This window comes from Carassius auratus, chromosome 25, assembly GCF_003368295.1.
Source record: "Carassius auratus strain Wakin chromosome 25, ASM336829v1, whole genome shotgun sequence".
NCBI lineage: Eukaryota > Metazoa > Chordata > Actinopteri > Cypriniformes > Cyprinidae > Carassius > Carassius auratus.
The window spans coordinates 6637015-6658994 of NC_039267.1; the positions used below are offsets into that span (position 1 = coordinate 6637015).

At 35.0% G+C, this 21980-nt stretch overlaps 1 protein-coding gene and 2 pseudogenes across 1 annotated transcript; 2 read left to right on the top strand and 1 right to left on the bottom strand.

The window, feature by feature from the left end:
- Window positions 1-1273: 1273 nt before the first annotated feature.
- Window positions 1274-11814, bottom strand: LOC113043134 (coiled-coil domain-containing protein 73-like). The gene is made up of 19 exons (XM_026202333.1): window positions 11481-11814; window positions 10170-10215; window positions 9938-10075; window positions 8618-8689; window positions 8359-8430; window positions 8193-8228; window positions 8018-8092; window positions 7472-7510; window positions 6869-7004; window positions 6488-6567; window positions 6245-6373; window positions 6111-6170; window positions 5892-5996; window positions 5115-5225; window positions 4854-4994; window positions 4545-4698; window positions 3097-4365; window positions 2902-2999; window positions 1274-2145 (listed from the first exon to the last, which is right to left on the bottom strand). Exons 1-19 carry the CDS (start codon window positions 11510-11512, stop codon window positions 1885-1887), a joined length of 3054 nt encoding a protein of 1017 aa, XP_026058118.1. The 5' UTR covers window positions 11513-11814; the 3' UTR covers window positions 1274-1884.
- Window positions 11815-13427: 1613 nt separating this feature from the next.
- LOC113043864 (T-complex protein 11-like protein 1) lies at window positions 13428-18490 on the top strand (annotated as a pseudogene).
- Window positions 18491-19735: 1245 nt separating this feature from the next.
- LOC113043135 (homeodomain-interacting protein kinase 3-like) overlaps window positions 19736-21980 on the top strand; it is a 36825-nt pseudogene continuing 34580 nt past the window's right edge.

Genomic DNA, 21980 nt, shown 5'->3' on the forward strand with positions numbered 1-21980 from the left:
CAGTACAACCAGTGCACTGATTCTCAAACAAATGACTCTTATGAGCTGGTCCTTTTAATTAATCGAATCCAAAGTGATTCTAATGAGTCAGTTCTTTTTACAGAAATAATTAAATACAATGAAACCAGTGTGGTCCAATTGCTGAACAAATTACTCTGAAAGAGTCAGTTCTTTTTGTGAACTGAACACATAAAACACAAGCAGTCAATTCCTGAACATTACAGGCACTGTTTTTTTTAGTGAATTAAACAACTCCAGCACAATCAGTCTGATTCCCAAACCAATGATTCAAATAAGTTGGTTCTTTAAGTGAATCAAAAACAGTAATCAACCAGTGCACTCTGATTCCCAAACATATTGTATCTATGACTCTTACGAGCTGGTTCTTTTTAGTTTATCAAAGTGCAACCAGTTTAGGTTGATTCCTTAATGATTCAAATGAATCAGTTATTTTTAATGAATTCAACAAAAACAGTGAAACCAGTGTAGTTTGATTCCCAATCTAATGATTCTGTTTAGCCACACCAAATACTTCACATTTTCTCAGTCCATTTTAAGCAAAGCACAGTGACCTAAACTAGTAGCATCAACAACCCTAATAAGCAGAAGTGGGCTTGTTTGTGCTGAATGTTATTCTAAAATTAAAGGAACATGCAGTGGCCTAGCGGTGTGCACACAGACGGGTCAGGCTAATTTGCTGTGGCAGTCAGGACACGGTGATGGAATGTGAATGTCAGCAAGCTCTGTATTTACACACGATATAAAACTGACTAGTAATTAACACTAGGGCCCTCCCGCGCTCAAGTGTAATTGACTGTTTCAAAGGACTGCCACTTCATATTCCAGTGTGTGTATTAAAATTACGCTCTCCATATTGCCCACTCCCTCTAAGGATAAGGGTCAGTACTGCTGGCACAGTGGCTGGAACGCATAAGATTTCTTTACGAGGACATTAACATTTTGACATATTAATAATGAGTAAGTGTATTAAGGTGAACCTCTGAGGGACCTTGTGCTTTCATCTGGAGGTGCGCATTTGCTTTCTGCTGGATGATTTTAGTACTAGGCGAACTGTTTTTGTGAGGCACTTAAAAGTGCTTAATTTGAGATAGAAACTCATTTGGTTTATTTTCCTAAAATATAGCTTATTAAATATTACCGCACGGGCTAGTAAACCAGGTTATTGCTGTAAGACAAAATGCAAGAAAAATAAAAATGAAGATCTATAGATGACATTTCACTCATATTGTTTTTAATAAATTCTAATAAAATTAAAAAAAAGCTCACTTGGCTCAATCCAAGTATCCACTTTCATTGTGACCAGTATCGACATATGCAACACATTTTGTCATCTGTATCGCCCTAACATGTGTCCACACGGTCCCCACAGCCTATTTACCAAGGACATAAACTTAATGGGAGACTCATTTGCATTTGTTAATTTGGCTTGATATGTGCTAATTGATTCTTCTTACTTGTGTATTTTAATTATCCCAAGTTATAGTTGGCCACAGTTTGTGTATCAAATGTAAATTAGCAATGTTTGGCCATTAAATGCCCTCTGAGGAATGAACATGCTGGTCTGGGAGTAATGAGTGTTAATTAGCTTGTGCAGTGTAATTAACAGGTTTTATGTGTATCACTTACCTTGTTTAGCAATAGGTTAACATGCAACGGATGCAAACACTTGAACCTTAAAGTCTGCCGAAATAAAGCTGCTTGAAATATTTAACATTTATTTAGCGAAATTATTTGGAAATGTAGTAAGCAAATAACACAAATATCATATTCACTGTCTCCTCACAAGGAGGGTTAGAAACATATCTAAGCAAAAACATTTTCAACTCTGCAACGACTTACGAACGCATGCATTTCTAGCACATATCAATCAGTTTTGAGTCTTTTTGGAGGCATTAAACCTTCAGCTGACATAAATTCCTCAATTTTTGCAATTTGGGTCATTATATCAGATTGTTTTCGTTCTTCTTTTCCTTCAGAATTAGATGTGATAGGCCGGTTCGGTTTCTCCATGCTCTGGAGTTTGGGAGGAGGACCGGTAGGAGTGGAGTTTTGTCGCAGCCCATTACCCACAGAAGAAGAGGTTGGACTCAGAGTCGAGCTGTAGGGGATAAGAACTTGATTCTCCTGTGGAACAATAAAATGGGTAATAAAAGCACCATGGCACTATAACTTGATTTAATTCTGATAGAAGTATTGAAGGAAATGAAAAGTGAAATCCACCAGATTTGGACTACTTTGAGTAAAAAACAAATAATTAAATGAATAAATACATTTTAATTTCGGACACTTCTGCAGCGAATAGGTGTCATTAGAATGAGAGTATAAACAGCTGATAAAAGTGTCACAATAATCAACATGACTCCAGTCTATTAATTAAAGCCTTGTGAAACTAAAAGATTTAATTCTGTTTGTAAGAATCAAATCCATTGTTAATGCATTTTAACCCAAACACTGCAGATGATTTATTGGTGAGCAATTGATGTGATGCAAAATTTCTCCCAATCGGTTTTGATCTACATCATTTATGGCTTGAGGGTTAGTACATTTTGATTGATTTCATTTGAGTAATAAAGCAAAAAACTGTGTTGAAACCGGATACTACCATGTTATCGAAAACAACAGCCTTCAAAACGATTTCTGGTTTATTCCATATTAGCCTCTTAGCTCCCTTTGGAGTTGAGCTGCATCTCTGTGATTTATACGCAGAGACTTTTGTCCTGCTGTTTTCTATCAACATTTAATTGAGAAAAATGCTGCCATTTCACCCTGCTGAAATACTTCTGGGAATGGAAGTTGTCTTTATGCACTATGCGTGTGCTGCAGTGCATGCCTCTTATGTTAACTCAACTAGATTCTTTGCTAGCCAGTGTGGAAACTTACTTTCTCTGTTAACATTTCAGAAAAAGACTGCTTGATAGCATTCCACTCTCCTTGACGCTTGCTTGGGGTTTCCGGTCTGTCAGGAGTCTTCATCATGGCTGTGAAAGTAGGATTTGAATTTTAAATTTACTGTTGTCACATACCGCCAGTAAGTCTTGTTTTAATAAAATACTCTGTTTACATTACAATACACACCTATTTTTGGCAACTTATTCTTCATAAATATGGGATCACAAAATGGAGAAACAAGCTCATGAAATCCAGAGGACCACAGCTCAGTTTTTAACTGTGTTGGATGTGGCATTTTTTTCCCTTTCATAAATGTGTCCCATGCAAAGGACGACTGATATCTTCTATTTCCAGGATGGTTTAAAGTATCTAGCACTGGAATGCTCTTCTGGTCAACATCTGATTGGTCATTTGGTATTGTAGAACCAGGAGAAGAAGGATCTTGTTCTGGGTTTGTGATCTTGGCTTCTTCAGTACATTTAGAAACGCTCATTTCAATCTGTTGAAATTTCAATGGTTCTGAATTATTGTTTTGATCGTTATTTTCTGATATGTCCTCTACTGTGTCAGCTCCAGTCACTGAAGTGGTCTGATCAATAAAAAGCAACTCTTTAGATTCCAGTTTGTTGACCACATTGTAGAAGCTTATTTCAGTTGAGCCGCCCACTTGGGATACCTGTATTTGTGAATGTTCACGAATCAATTCAGGTGGAGAGAACCGATCTTTGGACTCATGAAGAAGTGTATCTGAAGTTATTGTGGCACTCCCAGTATCAAAGTAGCTTTCAGGCTCCTCATGAATGGTTAGGTGGCATGGGCTTGGTTGGGTGTCAATCATTCCTTCTGTAATGGTAATTTTGTCACTAAAAACAACTGTGTCTTGTGGATTTGAGTTTGCGGTTTTGTCTTCTGGAAGTCTCTCAGCAGTTGTTTGACTTTCCTTTTGTGAACATTTGTTGAGAAATTCAGGTGCGCCATTCTGGTGGTCTTTGACTTCTTCGGACTGAGATGTAGCATATCCCTGGCTGTCCATGTGTTTATCTGATGTCTGGGACTCAGTCACTTCAGAAATACACAGATTCTGCTCCAGCGGTCTATCTTTCGGTTCCAAAGTCAAAGGGTTGCCGTCTACGCCATAAACAGACCTGGTTTCAGGCCCTGATAGCTTAGTAAGACGACTGTCTGTGTCATTTTGGACTAGGTTTGAGGGGCATCCTTTATCATCTGCGTTGCAGACTGGCTCACTTTCACTGACACCAGTTTTTGTTTCATCACACTGCTTTGACAGATGCTTCATCATGGGATTGAGATTCTCAGGTCTTGAGATGTTATCAGTTGAAACCGATAATGAGACTGCAAGTACTGTTCTATCTGCCTGCATTGGAATGTCAAGTTCCTTGTTGTTGTTCTGAGAGCTGCCATCTTTTCTAGCCTTTTGAAACTTGATGCTTTCATCTGTGTGAGGAAATGAAATGCATGCATCATTATAAGAGAAAAATTAGAAGTACAGGTAAGCTTGATAAAGAGACTCCAGTAACCACCTCCCTGTACTTCACATCATTCTGTATAAAATATTAGTTATAGTGGCGCCAAGCATGGCTGGAGAAGACAACTGTGCACTCTTTCTTACTTACCTGGAATGCCTTTATCAGGGTGACACATTGGTTCATGGCTATCATGAGGACTAATAAGACTCTCCTCAAGATCTTCATGGAGACTGCTCACCTTCACAAGGTTAACCTTATTAGATGTTGTACAAAGATCATTATCTTGATCTTTTATGGGAACCTGTGATAAAAGACCCCAAAGTTCAATTAGAATTTAGATCACTTAATAGATCAAATACTATTTTAAAATTATTAAATTTAGACCTATTTATCCATGTCCAATCTACAAGCATATTAAACAGTCACTGGTTATGAATGTATACGTAATCATCCAACCTCAGAGCTATGAATTTCTTTGGCTTTATGAACGTCAGAAATAGACAGCTGTTTGTGCTCTTCTTGAAGTTGATTAAATGCCTCTTTTACGGCTTGCAGCTCTTCTTGACCAGACTCCGTTGACATTTGCATCCTAAGAATCTGTGTGACAAAACCAATATTACACTTTAAAAATATAAAATTAAATAAAATGACAATTTAAAAAAAAAAATGTTCAGTCTCAATTCCAGATCATTTGTTTTTGTGTCATCTCATCGTCACCTCGTTTTCCCAAGCAAGTTTAGAATTTTGGTATTCATCTCTCAAGTGAGCAAAGCTGTCGTCTTTTTCTTTAGTCCTCTCTTGGTTCAATTCATGTTCTGTTTTAAGGACCTGCAATGAAATTAATCACCCAGAAAAATTTTAATGCAATAATAAATTTTTATGTGTTTATTTAACCTAGACAGAGGATTCTAAACAGATGGAGAGACCAATACAAATCAGTTGGCTTTTGTCATGTTAATAATGGTTTTAATCAGTGAATGACTAAGTGAATTAAATAGAGGAATGGGGAGAATAAAAGAGAAGGAGGCTGTAAACGGACATTAAACACACTTACTATTATTGAGTTGCACTTCATGTGTTGTAAATGTACAAAAGTGGTTATCAGTTCATTCAATCAATTTTACGAGTACTAGGTGATCACTGTTTACTCCTGAATATGTATACCTTATTAAGTTTATCATTTTAAGAAAATTCAATTACAATAAATATCTGGAAAAAGCTGACAGATTTAGCTTTTTTTTGTGTGTGTGTGTGTGTGTGTATAAACTAGTTAATTGTCTTTTAATTTGCTAATTTTATTTATTGTTTATTTTATTTTGTTTATTTATAATATGTGAATTGTAACTAAAGTCTGTTTGTTAGTTAAAATAAAACATAATAATAATAATAAAAAATTACATTTACAAAAATTGTAAAAGCAAAAACAGTTGCTTTTTTTTGTGTGTCAGGTTAAAAGTGATACTGCTGGTGGAGTTGGGTTTTGGGAAGCCTGACCTGATACTCCTCACGGAGTTTGCGAAGCTCCTGCTCTACTCGACTCAGAGCTTCTGTCTGTCTCTGCAGCAAACTCTGATTCTGGTGGAGGGATCTCAATACCTCCTGACACACACACACGCGCGTACTGCATTTCATCCAAGTGTGAAGTCTGATGTTACCTTTGTTAAATGATACGAATGCACAAAAGGTCCTGCTTTTTCTGAAGGGCTTACTTACCTGCTTCTCTGCCCTTTCTGTGGCCATTTCATTTCTCAGTTTTTTGTTAATTTCTGTTTCCTAAAGACAAAGATTAACATTCACAGACATCCTGGTATCACCTTTTATGTTCAACAAACTTAAAGAGATTCTACCACAAGAAGTTGCTGCCGAAGCAGTTGAAACTCTTGCTCTTTTAGAACATTCTGTAAACGTTCCTCTCCAGGTTTGCAGACAGACGACACTCTTAATGTGACCAGCTCTTTGTTGATGCTCTCCAAATCCTAAATATGAAATAAAAGGTGCAACAATTTGTGACACAGTGATGATTCAAATCAAATCAATTAACAAAGCGATAGGAATATAGTCAATGGCACAACAATGACTTTTTTTTATACCTCTTTCAAGGCTTTAATCGAAGATTCTTGTTTTTCATTGATGGATGTGAGCTTTTTATTCATTCGCATGGCCTCTTCAACTAAAAAAAAAAAAAAAAGATTTTAAAAAAGTGCTAAACAGCCTTTCTCTTAGGATTCACCAACAAATGCCAAATAATTCATGCTCAAAGAATGACATATTGATTGATTTAAAGCATTCATTGATTTTTTTTTACATCAAATCTGTCCAAAGTGAATAAAGAAAAATTATGAATACCAGACTGAATGTTTTCCAGCTCTTTTAAATTAGCTGGAGCATTTAAACACAAAATATATATAAAGTAAATAAAGTAAATTAGATTCTTTTTTTCCACCAAGACAGACAATGTCTGTCTGTCGTACCATTTTGCTCGAGTTTGTCATGGGCCTGTTTGACCATGGCACACTGTCTGGAGATGGCAGCGAAACGCCTCTCCACTTCTCCCAGCTGGTTCAGGTGGCTGTCTTTCGTTTGTGTCTGCAGCTGCAACTTTTGCTCCTGAAAAGTTTAAAAACACATTGTCCTCCCTTCTAAGAGGAATATCCCCATTCGGCCATACAAGTAATAACAGTTCTTCTTCTCGGCAAGGGCAGACCGTGAATATATACTGCATCGGAGAGTTTGAAGACCTTTGTTTAACATCTCGGCTGAATGCTCCTTTCTGCTAGATAAGGAGTCAACTTCCAAACATGCCTGAGGGGCTTTTATGTGAACTGCAGCCCGTTACTGTTTGATTGTCTGTATCAAACTGATTCCCCTCTGCGCCATCGAAAGGTTAAACAGAGCGCGGCTCCGATATAAAATATTTTAATAGTGATATTTTCACAGCGGCGCTGGCTGTTCACGTGTCACGCCCTCCCTATCCGTTACTCCTGATGATCCGCTCTCCCTCTCAGTTCCTCCTCTTTAATTCGTCCCACTCCCACTTGCCTCTGTCAACAATTTATATAATTGGAAATCCTTACCAGCTCGCCTAATTTCTTCTCCGAACTGTACCTGAGCAACTGTAAGAAAGTGGTAAAAGAAGAAGAAAGTGGTTTAGTGAGTTGTTTTCACTGAAAGACCACAGAGTGACCAGATTCCGTGCTGTGTGAATTGAAGATAACAGCTGAAACTCTTTACACTGAAGTAGAAATAATTTAAATGTCACTTTATTATTATTTAAATACAATATTTTTATATCACATTAGTAAACATGGAAACAAAAAGGCACATAAAAAAAGAGCAAAGAGTGTTTAGATATGAATCAAACTGCATTATCAAATAAAAGGGTGACAAGGGCCTTTCTCAGACAACCTACGGGTTTGATGGACCATAGGAGAAACCATGCATCACCCGTGTGACATCATTTATCTGACAACACCAAATAGACCTACACAGACCCCCACTCAAAGGTCAGCGATGAGATGGATTTTCCCACTGTTTTATGTATTTGTCCCTAAAGCAAGAGAGAGGTATGGAAGATCTGGTGATGTAAAGGTGTGTGTTGTTATTGTAGTGACTTTGTCTACCTGCAGCTGTTTTAGTTCTTCTTTGAGGCTGATGATCTCTTTGTCTTTCAGCTCCGCAGCCAGCTGGGTTTTACCCTTTAAAAGGTCATTATTCCAGCGATGATTAATTCATATTTTTAATAAAGTTACTGTTTAATAAGAAACAGATGAAAAATGTAAATATAAATTGACCAACCTTTTCTCCCTCAATTTTCCGGATTTGGGCCTGAAACTTTAAATTAGACGAAATTATATATATATTTTAAGTTTTCATATATTTTTCTAAATATAAATCTTCTTCTTATTTTTTTTATTATTATTGACTGATGTCTTACACACATAGGTTGAGTGTGATGTCATACCTGCTTTCTTAAAGCGGCAAGTGACTCTGAATTTTCGTTCGACATTCGAGAAATCTGACTTTGTAAAGAATCCTGAAAAATAAGAAGCTGTTAATATTGACCAACCTTAGCCGTATAAATGGTTTTATATCTATGATTTCCTCAAAATCATTCCCTTTTGCAAAAGTGTAAAAATATTTATATTTTTTTAAATAATGGAATCTTAGGAAGTTAATGAAAAAAAAAAAAAACTGAAACATTTTTATCATTCCTAACAAACCTTTTTCCATTCCAACTCCTGCTTCTCCAGCACAAGTTTACACATCTGCTCCTCATATCTTGTTTCAGCATCCTGCATCCAAAATGTATGTAAATAATAATAAGAAGAAAGGATCATATGGAATTCAGGTATCTGAACATCAGAGAGGAGATTTTCACATAAACCGATCGTGGTCCTGCTTTTATCTAGGACTGCAGGTTTAACTCAGTGGGTTTCTACATATTGCCTTTTATTTGCATGTAGGAGTTTATTTACCTTTTCCTAATAAAGTGTGCTACCTATAGTTAACTTTTCATGGAAGGACATTAAATTGAAAAAATGGGATTTGAAAGTTTAAAAAAGCACTATAATTAGTGGGTCGTCATGTGAATCTTTCAGGACAGAAACTGATTGCATTCGTGATTGGATAAAGTCGAATAAAACATAGGACACATAAAATGTGTTGAAATCAAACAACAGCATGCAAGATCTCACTCTAGACTAGTGTCATGCATCAGGACAACACACTTTCAGCAGCTGGATGTTCAGATTTCCTGTATCTGGCAAAACGGCTGACAACATCGCAAGCTAATACAGTCATTTTAATGGAGCACACTTTGCACTCTCTTAAAAGAACATGAGAAGTGACGGCATTCAGCTGAGCGTGTTTGTCTGGCAGGAAATCCTCCATCTTAACCCCGGCCCTATAAACCAGAGAACTACAAAGTGTTAGTTTAATGGCATGCCTGAGGATCACATTGATTTAATGTCTTTGTTCCCCACCAACATCATAATAACAATAAAACACGAGAGATACAATTGTTTATTTTTGCTCGTACAACCTTTAAACATGTCCAGCGTGGGGCTTTAAGTGCTTTGCTCGAGGGTACCAGTCGTGCAAGCAAATATGTGAATTTGTCAGGTCCTGCTGCATGACCCCATTCTAATGTAAGTGTAACTTCTGCTGGCTTATATCCAGAAGGACAGAAAGTGCTGCTTGCTTTTTCGTCTTCTGAATGCTCATGACACTCCTCCCCCAAAAAAATGACATTCCTCAATGTAAAAATAGAGCCATCATGCCATTCAGATTCTAATAGACTGACATTCTTAATTTATGGAGATGCAATTTAGCGGCCTTTTTTAAAGAATATCTCTTTGGCTTTGAGGCTTTAGTCTTTGCAACTTTAGGGATCTTATCTGTTCACGAACAGCTTTTATCACTCTTGGAACTTGAAATCGCATCACATGACTCCTTTAAAAAAACAACAACGACATAAACATGGTTTTCCCAATCTCTTGCTTTGTTTTCTCACACGAGAGGTTAAAAGTAAGACCCCATACCCTGTGAATATGCAGCTCTTCGACCGCCTCCAGGAGACTTGTTTTCAATTCCAGTACTTGCAGTGAGATGGTACGCCCGTCATTCTCTACAGCGATGTTTGGGGTCTTCGGTTGGCTGAGGGCACCTTTATCTTCCATCTACAGACAAGAACAGCAAGCGTGTGTAAATCTTGTGGTTTTATTTGTATATGATTAAAAACTCATCACTCTACTTTGGAATATTTCCACTTACCAAGGAGAAAAGCTCTGTTCCAGAGTCCACACTCGAGTCCATGGCACTTGGGAAGATAAAAAAAACAAAAAACATTACATTAAACAATCTAAACAGAACCTAAAGATCAAATTTGCTATTCAATTTTGGTATATAAAACAGCAGGCAGCAGCAATAAGATTAAATACATAAATGTTTGATAAATCATTTAACTAATAGAAATTATTATAATGAAATTATAAATGTATTATTATGTTTTTGCTTTAGAAAACTTCATGGATATGATTTTAGCCCAATTGCAGGCTGTCTGAGGCTGCGAATCAACATCCACATTAACATAAAATTCAAGTGTTGTTTTGCTTCAACCAATTTCATATAATTTAGATTATATTACAGTTTTTAGTAATATATATATATATATATTTTCTGTTTTTGTATTTTTCCTTTTAATTTGAGTTAAAGTTCTAATAATTTTGCTGTGTGTTTTTTTTGTCATTTTTATTCAAGTTTTTAAATCTGTTTTTATTCATTTTTATTACTTTTTTATTACTATGGAACCCCATTCTGCCACAGGATAAAAATAAAAAAGGTAACTGTGACTTTGCTTCTCACAGATATTTTTTTATTTAACAACAGAATAGCAAGAAAAAAAATCATAATTGTGAGACATAAACAGAGAATTGCCAGAGAAAACATCTGAATTGTGAGATAAAAATGACCCTTTTATATTTTTTATCTTGCGGCAAAAAAGCAGTCTTCTATATATTTCAGTACATCCAGTTAAAGTAAATGAAAATAATAATAAAAAATAAAAATGTTGCCTAGAAAAAATATCTGGAAATAATTGTTTAACTTTTTATATGTTTTCATTTCAGTCAACAGTTACTTTGTCAATTAATGAAAAATAAATTATACAAAAGTAATACTGAAAAATATTTTTTTATTATTTTTATTGATATGCTTTCAGTTTTTTTAACTTATTATAGTTAAAAAAAGGCCGTTGTGATCCTGGTTGATCACAAGTGCACATATCAGCTCTAAACAGAGCTCATCCCATCAGAATTTAGAGCTAGAACTATAGGTCTTATCGTACTGCATATGACAAAAACAATGCACCTACATAAATTTTGCCTCATAAGAATATATAAGTCATAGCTATAGACAAAGTTCAAGCCGTTGCATCAGAAAAAGCATTTTAAATCCCATCTCGAACCTATGAAGGTGAAAATGGCAGCACGGTGAGAGTGTAGGCTAATAGGGGTCAGGCCATAACACCGGATGGACAGATGGCGCTGTCATTCAGAAGGAATTATATAAGATATTTAATTTGACCTGTGCCTGGTCCGCTGTATCGCCATCATCATGACTGACTTGGAAAGTGGGAGGTCTTCATTCTGCCTGGTGTTTTAATAGAAGAAAGGCTTTCGTCCATTTAGCTGCTGCTGATATATCAATCATGTGCAGGAATTAAATGATCCTGTTAGAATTTGCTACTATCACAAATGACCTGGAGGGCCAATGTCTTTATTCGCTTCCTCCGCTGATTCACCTCAGCAGATATTAAACAACTTTATAAGCCATGAAAGGCAAAATTAAAAGGACACCATCCATAAAATGGGATAATTCCCTGTCTGCGGTATGAAGCCCATCTTACTGTCATAGCTGCTGATCTGTAAATGTGAAAGGCAGTGGTCAGAGATTAGATCTAACCTTTGACCTCAGCTGATCAAACATTAGTTTCGATTACAGGGAGAAATTTGGATTTAATGTCTGAGAAGACTTTTAACCCCTAAATAAACATAACTACCATAAACTGTTTCTAGATATTAAGTCTTATTCTGTCATGGTAAACCATGCTGGGTTTTCCTACACTGAAGTAAATGAAAGCACCTTATCGTAATTTTAAAAGTCATTTTATTAGTTGTAATAGTTTTAAATTAAACTAGTAAGTTATTTTTGCATAAGCTATTATATTTACCATGGTAAATTATTGTTATGGGCTGAATAGGCTATAAAACATTTTATCAATCTGAACTTATCCAGTCTATTAAGTCTGGAAGAAAAAAAATAGCACATTGTCGAAATCTAAAATATCATATTTATGCAACAGTTACTTTACAAATATTTTTACGTGAGTTAGGTAATAAAATCTAGCTAACGTTAGCTAGCTAAACTATAACATTTATTTATTAGTTGTTATTTTTCCTCATAAGTGAAAGTGTTTGAAATAGTTTTAAAAAAATCAACGATTGTTGAATTAGCATACATTTATTAAATTAGTACTTTAAACAGGCTTTGTCGAATTTTGTAGCCGCACTGACTGGATTTGAAGCGGTTGAAATCCAGTCAAGGTTACGCTATATCTTAATACATTCTGGGATTTCTGTGCACTTTCCTCTCAGATATCATCAGTGAAGATGTTTAAAAGGAAATAGTGATTCATATTTTTTTCGAGCTAGTATTTTAAATCATGTCCCTCTATAAACCGACTCGTCCTACCTGTGTCTGTGTCATCCATTCAGGCGCTAAGAAACGTTGCCTTTGCTGCCCCCTAGTGTCCTTCGTGCACCGATAGAAGGAAAACCTGTCCCGTTGACTTTTGTACCATTTATAGTTTTGTACAAGTAACAACATATTTTTACACGTTTTTGGCATGACTTAGTAAAAAAAAAAAAAAAAAAAGGCTGAATATTGAGGAAATATTACAGGTTCAAACGTGTATATATATATGTATGTATATATATATATATATATATATATATATATATATATATATATATATATATATATATATATATATATATATATATATATATATATATTAATCACAACTGTGACTTTATTGCCTTTAATAATTAAATTAATTATAATCATTCCGAAGCACGCGCTAGGGGGCGGCTAAAGTGACGTTCTGTTGGGGAATGTAGTTTTGTGCTTCTAAACATCGCTTTAGAGTCAATGAAAGTCACATCTCAAAAAACTACAAAGGAGCGTTGTGAACTCTATTTCCGTAAATACACGCATGGTAAGTATGTAAGGTTGTATGGATTCGTCCAGACTCCCGAACAATACGTTCAGGCTGCTATTTTGATTATATGTGGCGAAGTGCAGTTGCATTAACATAACGTTTAGATGGGCGGTCGGTGCTTTAACTAATCAAGGTACGCTGTAAAAAAAAAAAAAAAAGTCTAATGTAATTTTTAATATTTGGGCTGAATTAATTGACGGATGTTAGAGTGCTGGTAGATGCGACAGAGCATCAGGCTCTCAGAGATTTTAGTAATGAGATCGGGCTGGTTGTTTATGTCACAGCACACTAAATCAAATCAATGTAGATAAGCTAGCGAGTTTATAGAAGAAGAAAAAGGCTACTAGTAGAAAGCAATTGTTTGTCGCCTTAAAAGGCACTCTAGTCTTTTCCTCCTGTTTTAAAATAAAAACAAAACAACTTCACACTCAGCTTGTTGTCGGCAAATGTTTTTAAGCGTGGAATTGGATCGAGCAGCTGATGCTGTAGTCTGTGTACAGATTAGTTTATTTTCTCAGCTTCTTTGTTTTCAGCAGAAGATGCCCAAGGAATCTGATGAGTCCTCCAATGAGAAACAGAGCAAGATTGACAAGGACGGGATAGAAAACACCATGAAAACATCAGAAGAGATGTTGCCAGAAGAAATACTCCAAGTCCTCACAGACTCACCCCCCAGTGTAAGGAGATAATCGGTTCCTTTACTTAAGAAATATACAGCAATTTCAACTCTTAAAAGTGCTAACATTGCATTCAAACACTCACAGCCAGTCCACCCAGGTTTGTGTCAGTGGAAGAGCTAATGGAGACAGCCAAAGGAGTCACTAATATGGCACTGGCTCATGAGATCGTAATGAACAGTGCTTTTCAAGTCAAGCCTTATGAGCCAGAAGAGGGAAGGTAATAGACACCATAAATGTTAACATGAGATTGTCAAAATGGGCTATTTGAGAATGTTTAGTAATGTTTCAACATGTCTTTCCTGTGTACTCAGTTTGGAGAAATGGGTCAAAGAAATAATGCACAAAGCATTCTGGGATTGCCTTGAGTCACAGTTGAATGAGGACCCACCATCGTACAGCCATGCAATCATACTGGTTGATGAAATTAAAGAGGTAAAGAAAAGAATCCAGATCTATTCATTATCATATTATGATATTGCATAATAATAAAATTTGTAATCTGTAAACTATTATCAGACACATACTCATATATTTCTATAGAATTAAAATGACTTTAGAATTAAAACAAAATGTTATTATTAAATATTACATATACACTACCAGTTAAAAGTTTCTGAACAAGTAAGTTTTTTATTGTTTTTTAAAGAATTCTGTTCTGCTCACCAATAATTTATCTGATCTAAAATACATTAAAAAACAGTAATATTTTTACTATTTAAAATAACTCATTTTTATTTGAATATATTTTAAAATGTCATTTATTCCTGTGATCAAAGCTGAATTTTCAGCATCATTACTCCAGTCTTCAGTGCCACATGATCCTTCAGAAATCATTCTAATATGCTGATTTGGTGCTCAAGAAACATTGTTTATTAATATTATTATCAATATTTAAAACAGTTGAGCACATTTTTTTCAGGATTGTTTTATAAATATTAAGTTCCAAAGATCAGCATTGATCTGAAATAAAAAGCTTTTGTAACATTATACATTAAACATACATATTTTTTATATATATATTTTGTAGAAATAGCAATGATGCTTTAAATGGATCAAAAGTGATGATAAAGACATTTATAATAGTACAAAAATTATATTTCAAGTAAATCGTGTTCTTTTGAACCTTCTATTCATCAAAGAAACCTGAAAAAAATTCTACTCTGTTTTCAACATAATAATAATAATAATAATAATAATAATAATAATAATAATAATAATAATACATTTTTTGAGCAGCAAATGAGAATATTAGAATGTTTTCTGAAGATCACGTGTCTGTAATAATGATGCTAAAAATTCAGCTTTGAAATCACAGGAATGAACTACATTTTTAAAATATATTCTATATATATCTATATATAAACTATATATTAAAAAATATAGTTATTTTAAATATGAAAAATATTTTACAATATTACTGCCTTTGCTGTATTTTGGATCAAACAAATGCAGACTTGGTGAATGCAGACTATATATATATATATATATATATATATATATTAAATATATTAATATTATGTACTTTCTTAAGATATCTGCATCTTAACATTTCCCATAACTAAAGATGTTTGAAGATGTTCATTAGTTCCCTGTCCCCCTGTTTTTCCAGACCCTGCTGTCTTTTCTGTTGCCAGGACAGAGCCGACTGAGAGGGCAAATTAAAGAGGCTCTGGACCTCTCATTGATCCAGCAGGAGGCTGAGAACGGAGCTCTAGACATCAGTAAGGTAGCCCAGCTCATAATTGACATGATGGGCACCTTTTGCACAACCTGTAGAGATGAAGACATCAAACATCTGCGTGAAATCACTGAGATTGTGCCCCTTTTTAAGTAAGTCACTTAAACAGATCAAGGTGAAGGTCACGTGACTCCAACCCCAAATAAAACCATGTTTCTTTGCAGGTCTATATTTGCAGTGCTGGACAAAATGAAGATCGACATGGCCAACTTTGCTGTGAGCAGCCTGCGACCTCATCTCTTACAGCAGTCCGTGGAATATGAGCAGAAGAAATTCCAGGAGTTCCTAGAGAAACAACCCAGTAAGAAAAATCAGTTACCTGTATAGTAATTATACAAAAGCAATGAATGTTATGTTATGCATGGATAACATTGGATTAAAAAAAAAACATGGATAAGCTTGCACTTTAGTAAATGCTAAGCTCTTTAATTGAGTTATGTATTCATGTTTGCAGATGCTTTGGATTTCACAAAGAATTGGCTCCAGGACACAGTGGATTATGTGACCGGTGGAGGAACGGAGGGTGGAGCAACATGCACACCAAACTCTACTCAACTTCTTCTAACTATACACAATCATGCATATTTACGCCTGTAAAAATGGGACCATGTTAGGGAGTCTTTTCCAGAGGTAATGTATTATTAGTTATAAGTGATGTTTGGATCTATTCATTTATTTAAAGAAAAATATTATATATGCAAGTTAAAAATATTATTCCTCTAGTTTCTAATTTCTAAATTAAAATACATTTTTGTGGAAAAAAATACTTTAGATATTTTTGACCAGCATATGGCCAAAATATCTTGGAACAAATGATCTGATATCATAATGAAGAATTTTAACAATTAATTATTGTTTTATATATATATATATGTGTGTGTGTGTGTGTGTGCTCTTGTTTTTGTGACATATCAGGACACAACTGTGTATAATGACAAGGGTATGACACAGGTATTACAAGGAGAGAGTGACTTATGAGGACATAACCCATGTCCCCATTTTTCAAAACGCTTATAAATCATACAGAATGAGTTTTTTTTTTTTTGAGAAAGTAAAAATGCACAAAGTTTCCTGTGAGGGTTAGGTTTAGGGTTGGTGAAGGGCCATAGAATATACAGTTTGTACAGTATAAAAACCACTACGCCTGTGGGATGAACCCACTTTTCACAAAAACAAACGTCTGTGTGTGTGTGTGTGTGTGTGTGTAAATACTGTATATATAAATATGTATACATACACTCAAATATATTCGAAGTGTAAGGAAAATGCATTTTATTTTATTTTCTCCACATTACCAATTTTTCAGTCATTAATTGTAAAGGTTTCTTTTAAATGGTATTTTTTCCTCCCAAAACAATATGAAACCAACCTGAAAACAAAGTGTCAATTTCTAATAACTTGTGTTTTAAACTTTTTTTGTTTTTGTTTGTGTCATTGATCCCAAAGCTATTGTTTTACCATTTCCTCTGTTTTCTCTCTCCTGTTATCAAACAGACTCTTCTCATGGATCAGGACAGATTTCTGGAGATGCAACAGCAGCTGGAGCAGCTGGCACTGGTGAATTCAGTCCTGCTCATAGTCTAAGACAGTGCCGGCGAAGCCATTTCTGGATTCCCAGGCCTCATGGAAAGACTGAAGAAAACCATTAAGATTCTGTTAGCAGAGATGCAATCTTCATACGTCTGTAGATTACATTACATTGTGTTTCTAAAGCCTTTACACTTCTGAGAACACACTGAAAGGCCAAATTGTAGCTGTGAAGTCTGCGGACGACCCCATACACAAGGTCATTGGTAAGCGTGTTGTAACCCAAAAAGCAGTTGGATTTCATTTAGAAGTGAAGAACTCTAATCAAAAAATCTACTTTCCCAATCAGACTCCCGAATTCAGATGTACCTTCTTGGCTTCCTGGAGTCAAGCGTCTACCGGTGCGCCCCGGCTCTCCCTGGAGGTCTGACACCCATCAGCAAAGACTTAGAGGAGATTGCTGTTAAGCTGGAACGTTTGGTGACCTTCAACAAGCTAGTTTACTCTCCGTTCTACCACAAGATCCTCCAAGATATTCTGAAATAAAAGGGGAAAGTTTAGACGTGCAAATAAAACCTGAAATACTTACCACTAGTGTCCCTGGCTTTCACATTCTGTAGCTATGTACAAATGAAAGTGTCTGTAAGGTAGCTGAAGCTCACATGCTAGCACTAACAGGTATTTAAGGGTTAAGAATCCTCACCTTTTCTCATTGCGTTCTATATCAGGAAATATTTATGAATGTATCGAGACATTTGAATTGCCTAAAGCTTGGATTACTTTTGGGCAATAACTGATACCTGTTAGAATAGCTTACTGAGGAGAACCTCGCGAATACCGAGGATCCGAATACCGAATACCGAATATTAACAAAATAGAAAAATTATAATTGCATTTTACATAAGATTCACTTCCAACAACATTGTAAGTATTTTCAAACATTTGCTGTTGAAGCCTGATCACTTCTGTAAAGGTGTTATTGTGTGAGGAAAAGGAGGTACAGTACAGTATTTGACTGGTGCCTTAGTTTGTGAAGTGCCACCCATATTTAAGTGCATATTTAAGGTATTTTTCTTTTTATTGCTCACTTTAACCTACAGATTACTACTCCCATGTTGTTCCCATGTTCACGGGACACTTGAAGCACCAAGCATGGTCTTTTTTAGAGTATTCTTGATTCATAAACTCAGAAACATGCTCAGTGTTTCTATCAACACTGAGCATGTTTTACAGAAGACAACTTCACCTCACAAGCAACTGTATTCTTTAATAACCCCAGCTGCACATTTCTCTCTTCTGCTCTCATGAACCTCTTCATGGGAGTCTTATTAATGCAGTTTTACGAATGGTTATTTTGAATGAAATGCTGGCTCCCAATAAAAATATTTAATAGAGGTGTGTAGAAGCACTCATTGTGTTTACTGTTTATTTATTTATTATTATTATTATTAATTTGGTATTATTTTACATGATATTTAATTTTGTTTTATCCAGTATTAATCAGCTATCAATAATAAATCAAATAAAATGTGTTAATTCAGCAAAGCATAATTTTCAGATATATCAATATTTCAAATGAAATAAAAATTATGAATTGTAATAATTAAAAAAATAAGTACATGTTATTTGTTATTTATACAGTAAATCAGTTACTGTAATATTAATTTAAATGTTTTAATTAAAAAAAAAATATTTTATACAAAATATATTTTATATGAAAAATAACTATGTTTTATACTTATAATATATTTGGTTTTAAGTTATAAGATACGTTAACTAATTATTACATTTTTATAGTTTTTATTATTATTACAGTTTATATATTTTTATATTTTATGAAAGATTTTTAAGTTATCAACTTATCAATTATTGTAAGTTAAATTAAATTTGTTCATTAATGGCTACAAGTTTCATTACTTTCAGATATATATGAATCCATTTTATTTTAGTTTTACAGTAAAATAAAAAATGTGAAGCCTTTCAGCCAAGCACTGCTCTTAAAACAAAATTACATTTTATACATTTATAAGTTTTGTTCAATTTATATGTCAAGATTTTTAAGCTATCAATTATAATTGTAACTTTAATTCAACTTGTTAATTAACAGTTACAAGTTACATTGCTTTCAGATATTTCAATCTGTTTTGTAATTATTTAAAATAATTAAGAAAATATTTACATATATAATACATTTTAAAGCAAAATATTACATTTAAATAATTGAAATTGTATTTTTTTAATTAAATCTGTTAATTCTGGAATGCAACATTTTTAGCTATTTTATGGCAAATGATTGATGATAATATATGATGATAAATGATAATATATAGCAATATTAACGTGTAATGATGTTATACTGTATACAAATGTTTAATAAGCATGCAAATATTTATTTTGATAACATTGAAATATTACACTATGACATTTATTTATTTTTATTTTTAATTTTTTTTAGACCTATGCTTAGTCCAAAACAGAATTAAACCACCAGAAGGGGCCACTACACAGCAGAACTGTGTCCTAGTTCCGTGCACGTCTCATGTGTCGTGCGGTGACTCTCCAGCCCTGTCCACGGCAGCACAGCTACACAGCAGCAGTTCTCATTCCGCTCTCAGACTCACGGGAAGAAGCGGCGCGAGCGCGTTCACGAGCGAGCGCTCAGCTGAGAGAGCTCCCGCGAGTTGAGCTGACAGAGTTTGTCTGTCCCTGTCAGGAGGAAACAAACCAGGGGGACTTAAACGTCCTCGACATGAGGACAAAAACCTCCCCTGACCGAAACGGATATTCTTAACTACATGCTGGACCCTGTTCGGTTCCCGTGGATGGCTTAGCAGGCGAGTTATGCGCAGTTGAAAATGAGGGAGCTTGTGTTTTTTTCCCCTCGTCGTCCAGCGAGAGGACAAGATGGCAGCACGAGCGCTTCGAGCATGTAGAGGGTGCGAATTAAACCCGAACATGTTCACAAAAAACCCGCAGTGCGACCACAACTGCTGTCTGTGAAGGTAAGGAAGATTTTACCGAGTTGTAAACCTATCTGACAGTTAATAGTGAAGCTATTGAATCAGACTCGACTTCGGAGTTGTGTTCGCGAGCTCGCAGCTGGTGTGAAAAAAGTTGCCACGCCACACCAAAAACATGAATGCAGTGTTTTGCTGGGGTTGGTAATGCGTTCTGGTAGCTCTTGAGCTTCTGGGTTTACTAAAACAAAAATTGTCCCGCATCTTTTTTAGCTTTAAATGTTCGCGTAGACTAGCTGGTAACCAGCCAAACCTATAATCTTTAACTTTACCTAAATCCTACTGCTTAAAAACATGACGTAAAGAAGTTCATATGATGTTCTAAAAGAATTAATCATTTGCTTTGTTTGTGTTCGTGCATATGATTGGTGAGTTTTTTTTCCGTTTAAGCTTGCCTGATGTAGTTATTGTACAATAATCAATCCAGCGACATGTTACTCAATCCTCCTCAAATGCACAGGCCTGGTAATCGCTTAGCAGCTGACTTCTCCTTTCTTCTGTAACTTGACTGTATGCTGGTAAGACTCAGCAAAAGTTGCACCTAAAAATCTCTCATGTACTATGCAAGTTGCATTTCCTGTCTGCACATTGAAATAGAATCTCTCATGCACTTCCTATAGAAGCTTGTTCAGCAAGATGTCACAAACGGTTCTTTATTATATGAACAATGCTTATTTCATGTAAATGTTCTGCAGGGAAAGTTTTGTTCTTTCCAGAACTTCGCTTAGCATTCCTACTGTCATGGAAAATCTGGAAATCTCATGGATTTTCCAGAACTGGAACCCAACTCCCACAGGTTATGGTTAGCTGTAATTTTTTTTTTTTTTTTTTTTTTTTTTGGATGATGTAATATACATAGTAAGGCGTAAAAAGTTATATATATATATATATATATATATATATATATATATATATATATATATATATATATATATATAAGTTTTAAATCAAATTCAACTTAATTACTTAATTAATAGTTTTATATGATCTATAAAATGTAGAACATTTATACATGTTTTATTCTAGAATATTTTATAGTGAAATATTTTATTTAAATTAGGTCATTTTTACTAGGAAAACCCTCTTTTCATTTATATATTATTATTCCATTTTAGTTTATTATATATGTAAAATGTATGTGTGACTTGAAAAAGAATCATGGAAGAATTATGGAACTTCATTCATCCCCATTTCAATATTCCAAAGAAATGTTGTCCCTTATGTATTTTTTTATATATAAAAAACATGATGCATTACAACATAATGAAACAGGAGTATTGTAAGTTCCTCATTGATATTACTATCACTTTTCATCACTGGAAAATTTGTGCCTGTCAATTCAGTAAAGGTTACTTCCCAATCATTTACTGCCATTAAACTTTTATAGCCCAAGCAGTTGCAGTACCACCGGGTGTTTTCCCTGTGCCTAACCCCATTAGGTCTTGACATGGGGAAAGGTCAGTCACCAGCTGCTTATAGCAGAAGACAGCGGCGTTTGAAAACAGTAGAGAGGCCTGTAACCCAAAACCTCCTTGCTACTGAGGGATTACGCTACTATGGGACAGACCTCATAAAAACACTCCTCCAGATGGGACTGTCCTTTTAAAGTTGTTGAGTCAGTCTCTGGTTGCACGCCTAGATGTTGTTTACACAGTCGGGAATACAGCCGTAATTGAAATGCATGATTTAAACCTGGAGTTTGGTATGGTAGTGTGTATGAATGAGGCGTTTTGTAACGTCTCTGGAAACCATCAGATGTGCATTCCAAATAAAACAACATGACATGTTTGCACCCCTTTTATTTGTTAGAACCTCAATATTTGCTGCTATGAAATCAAACCT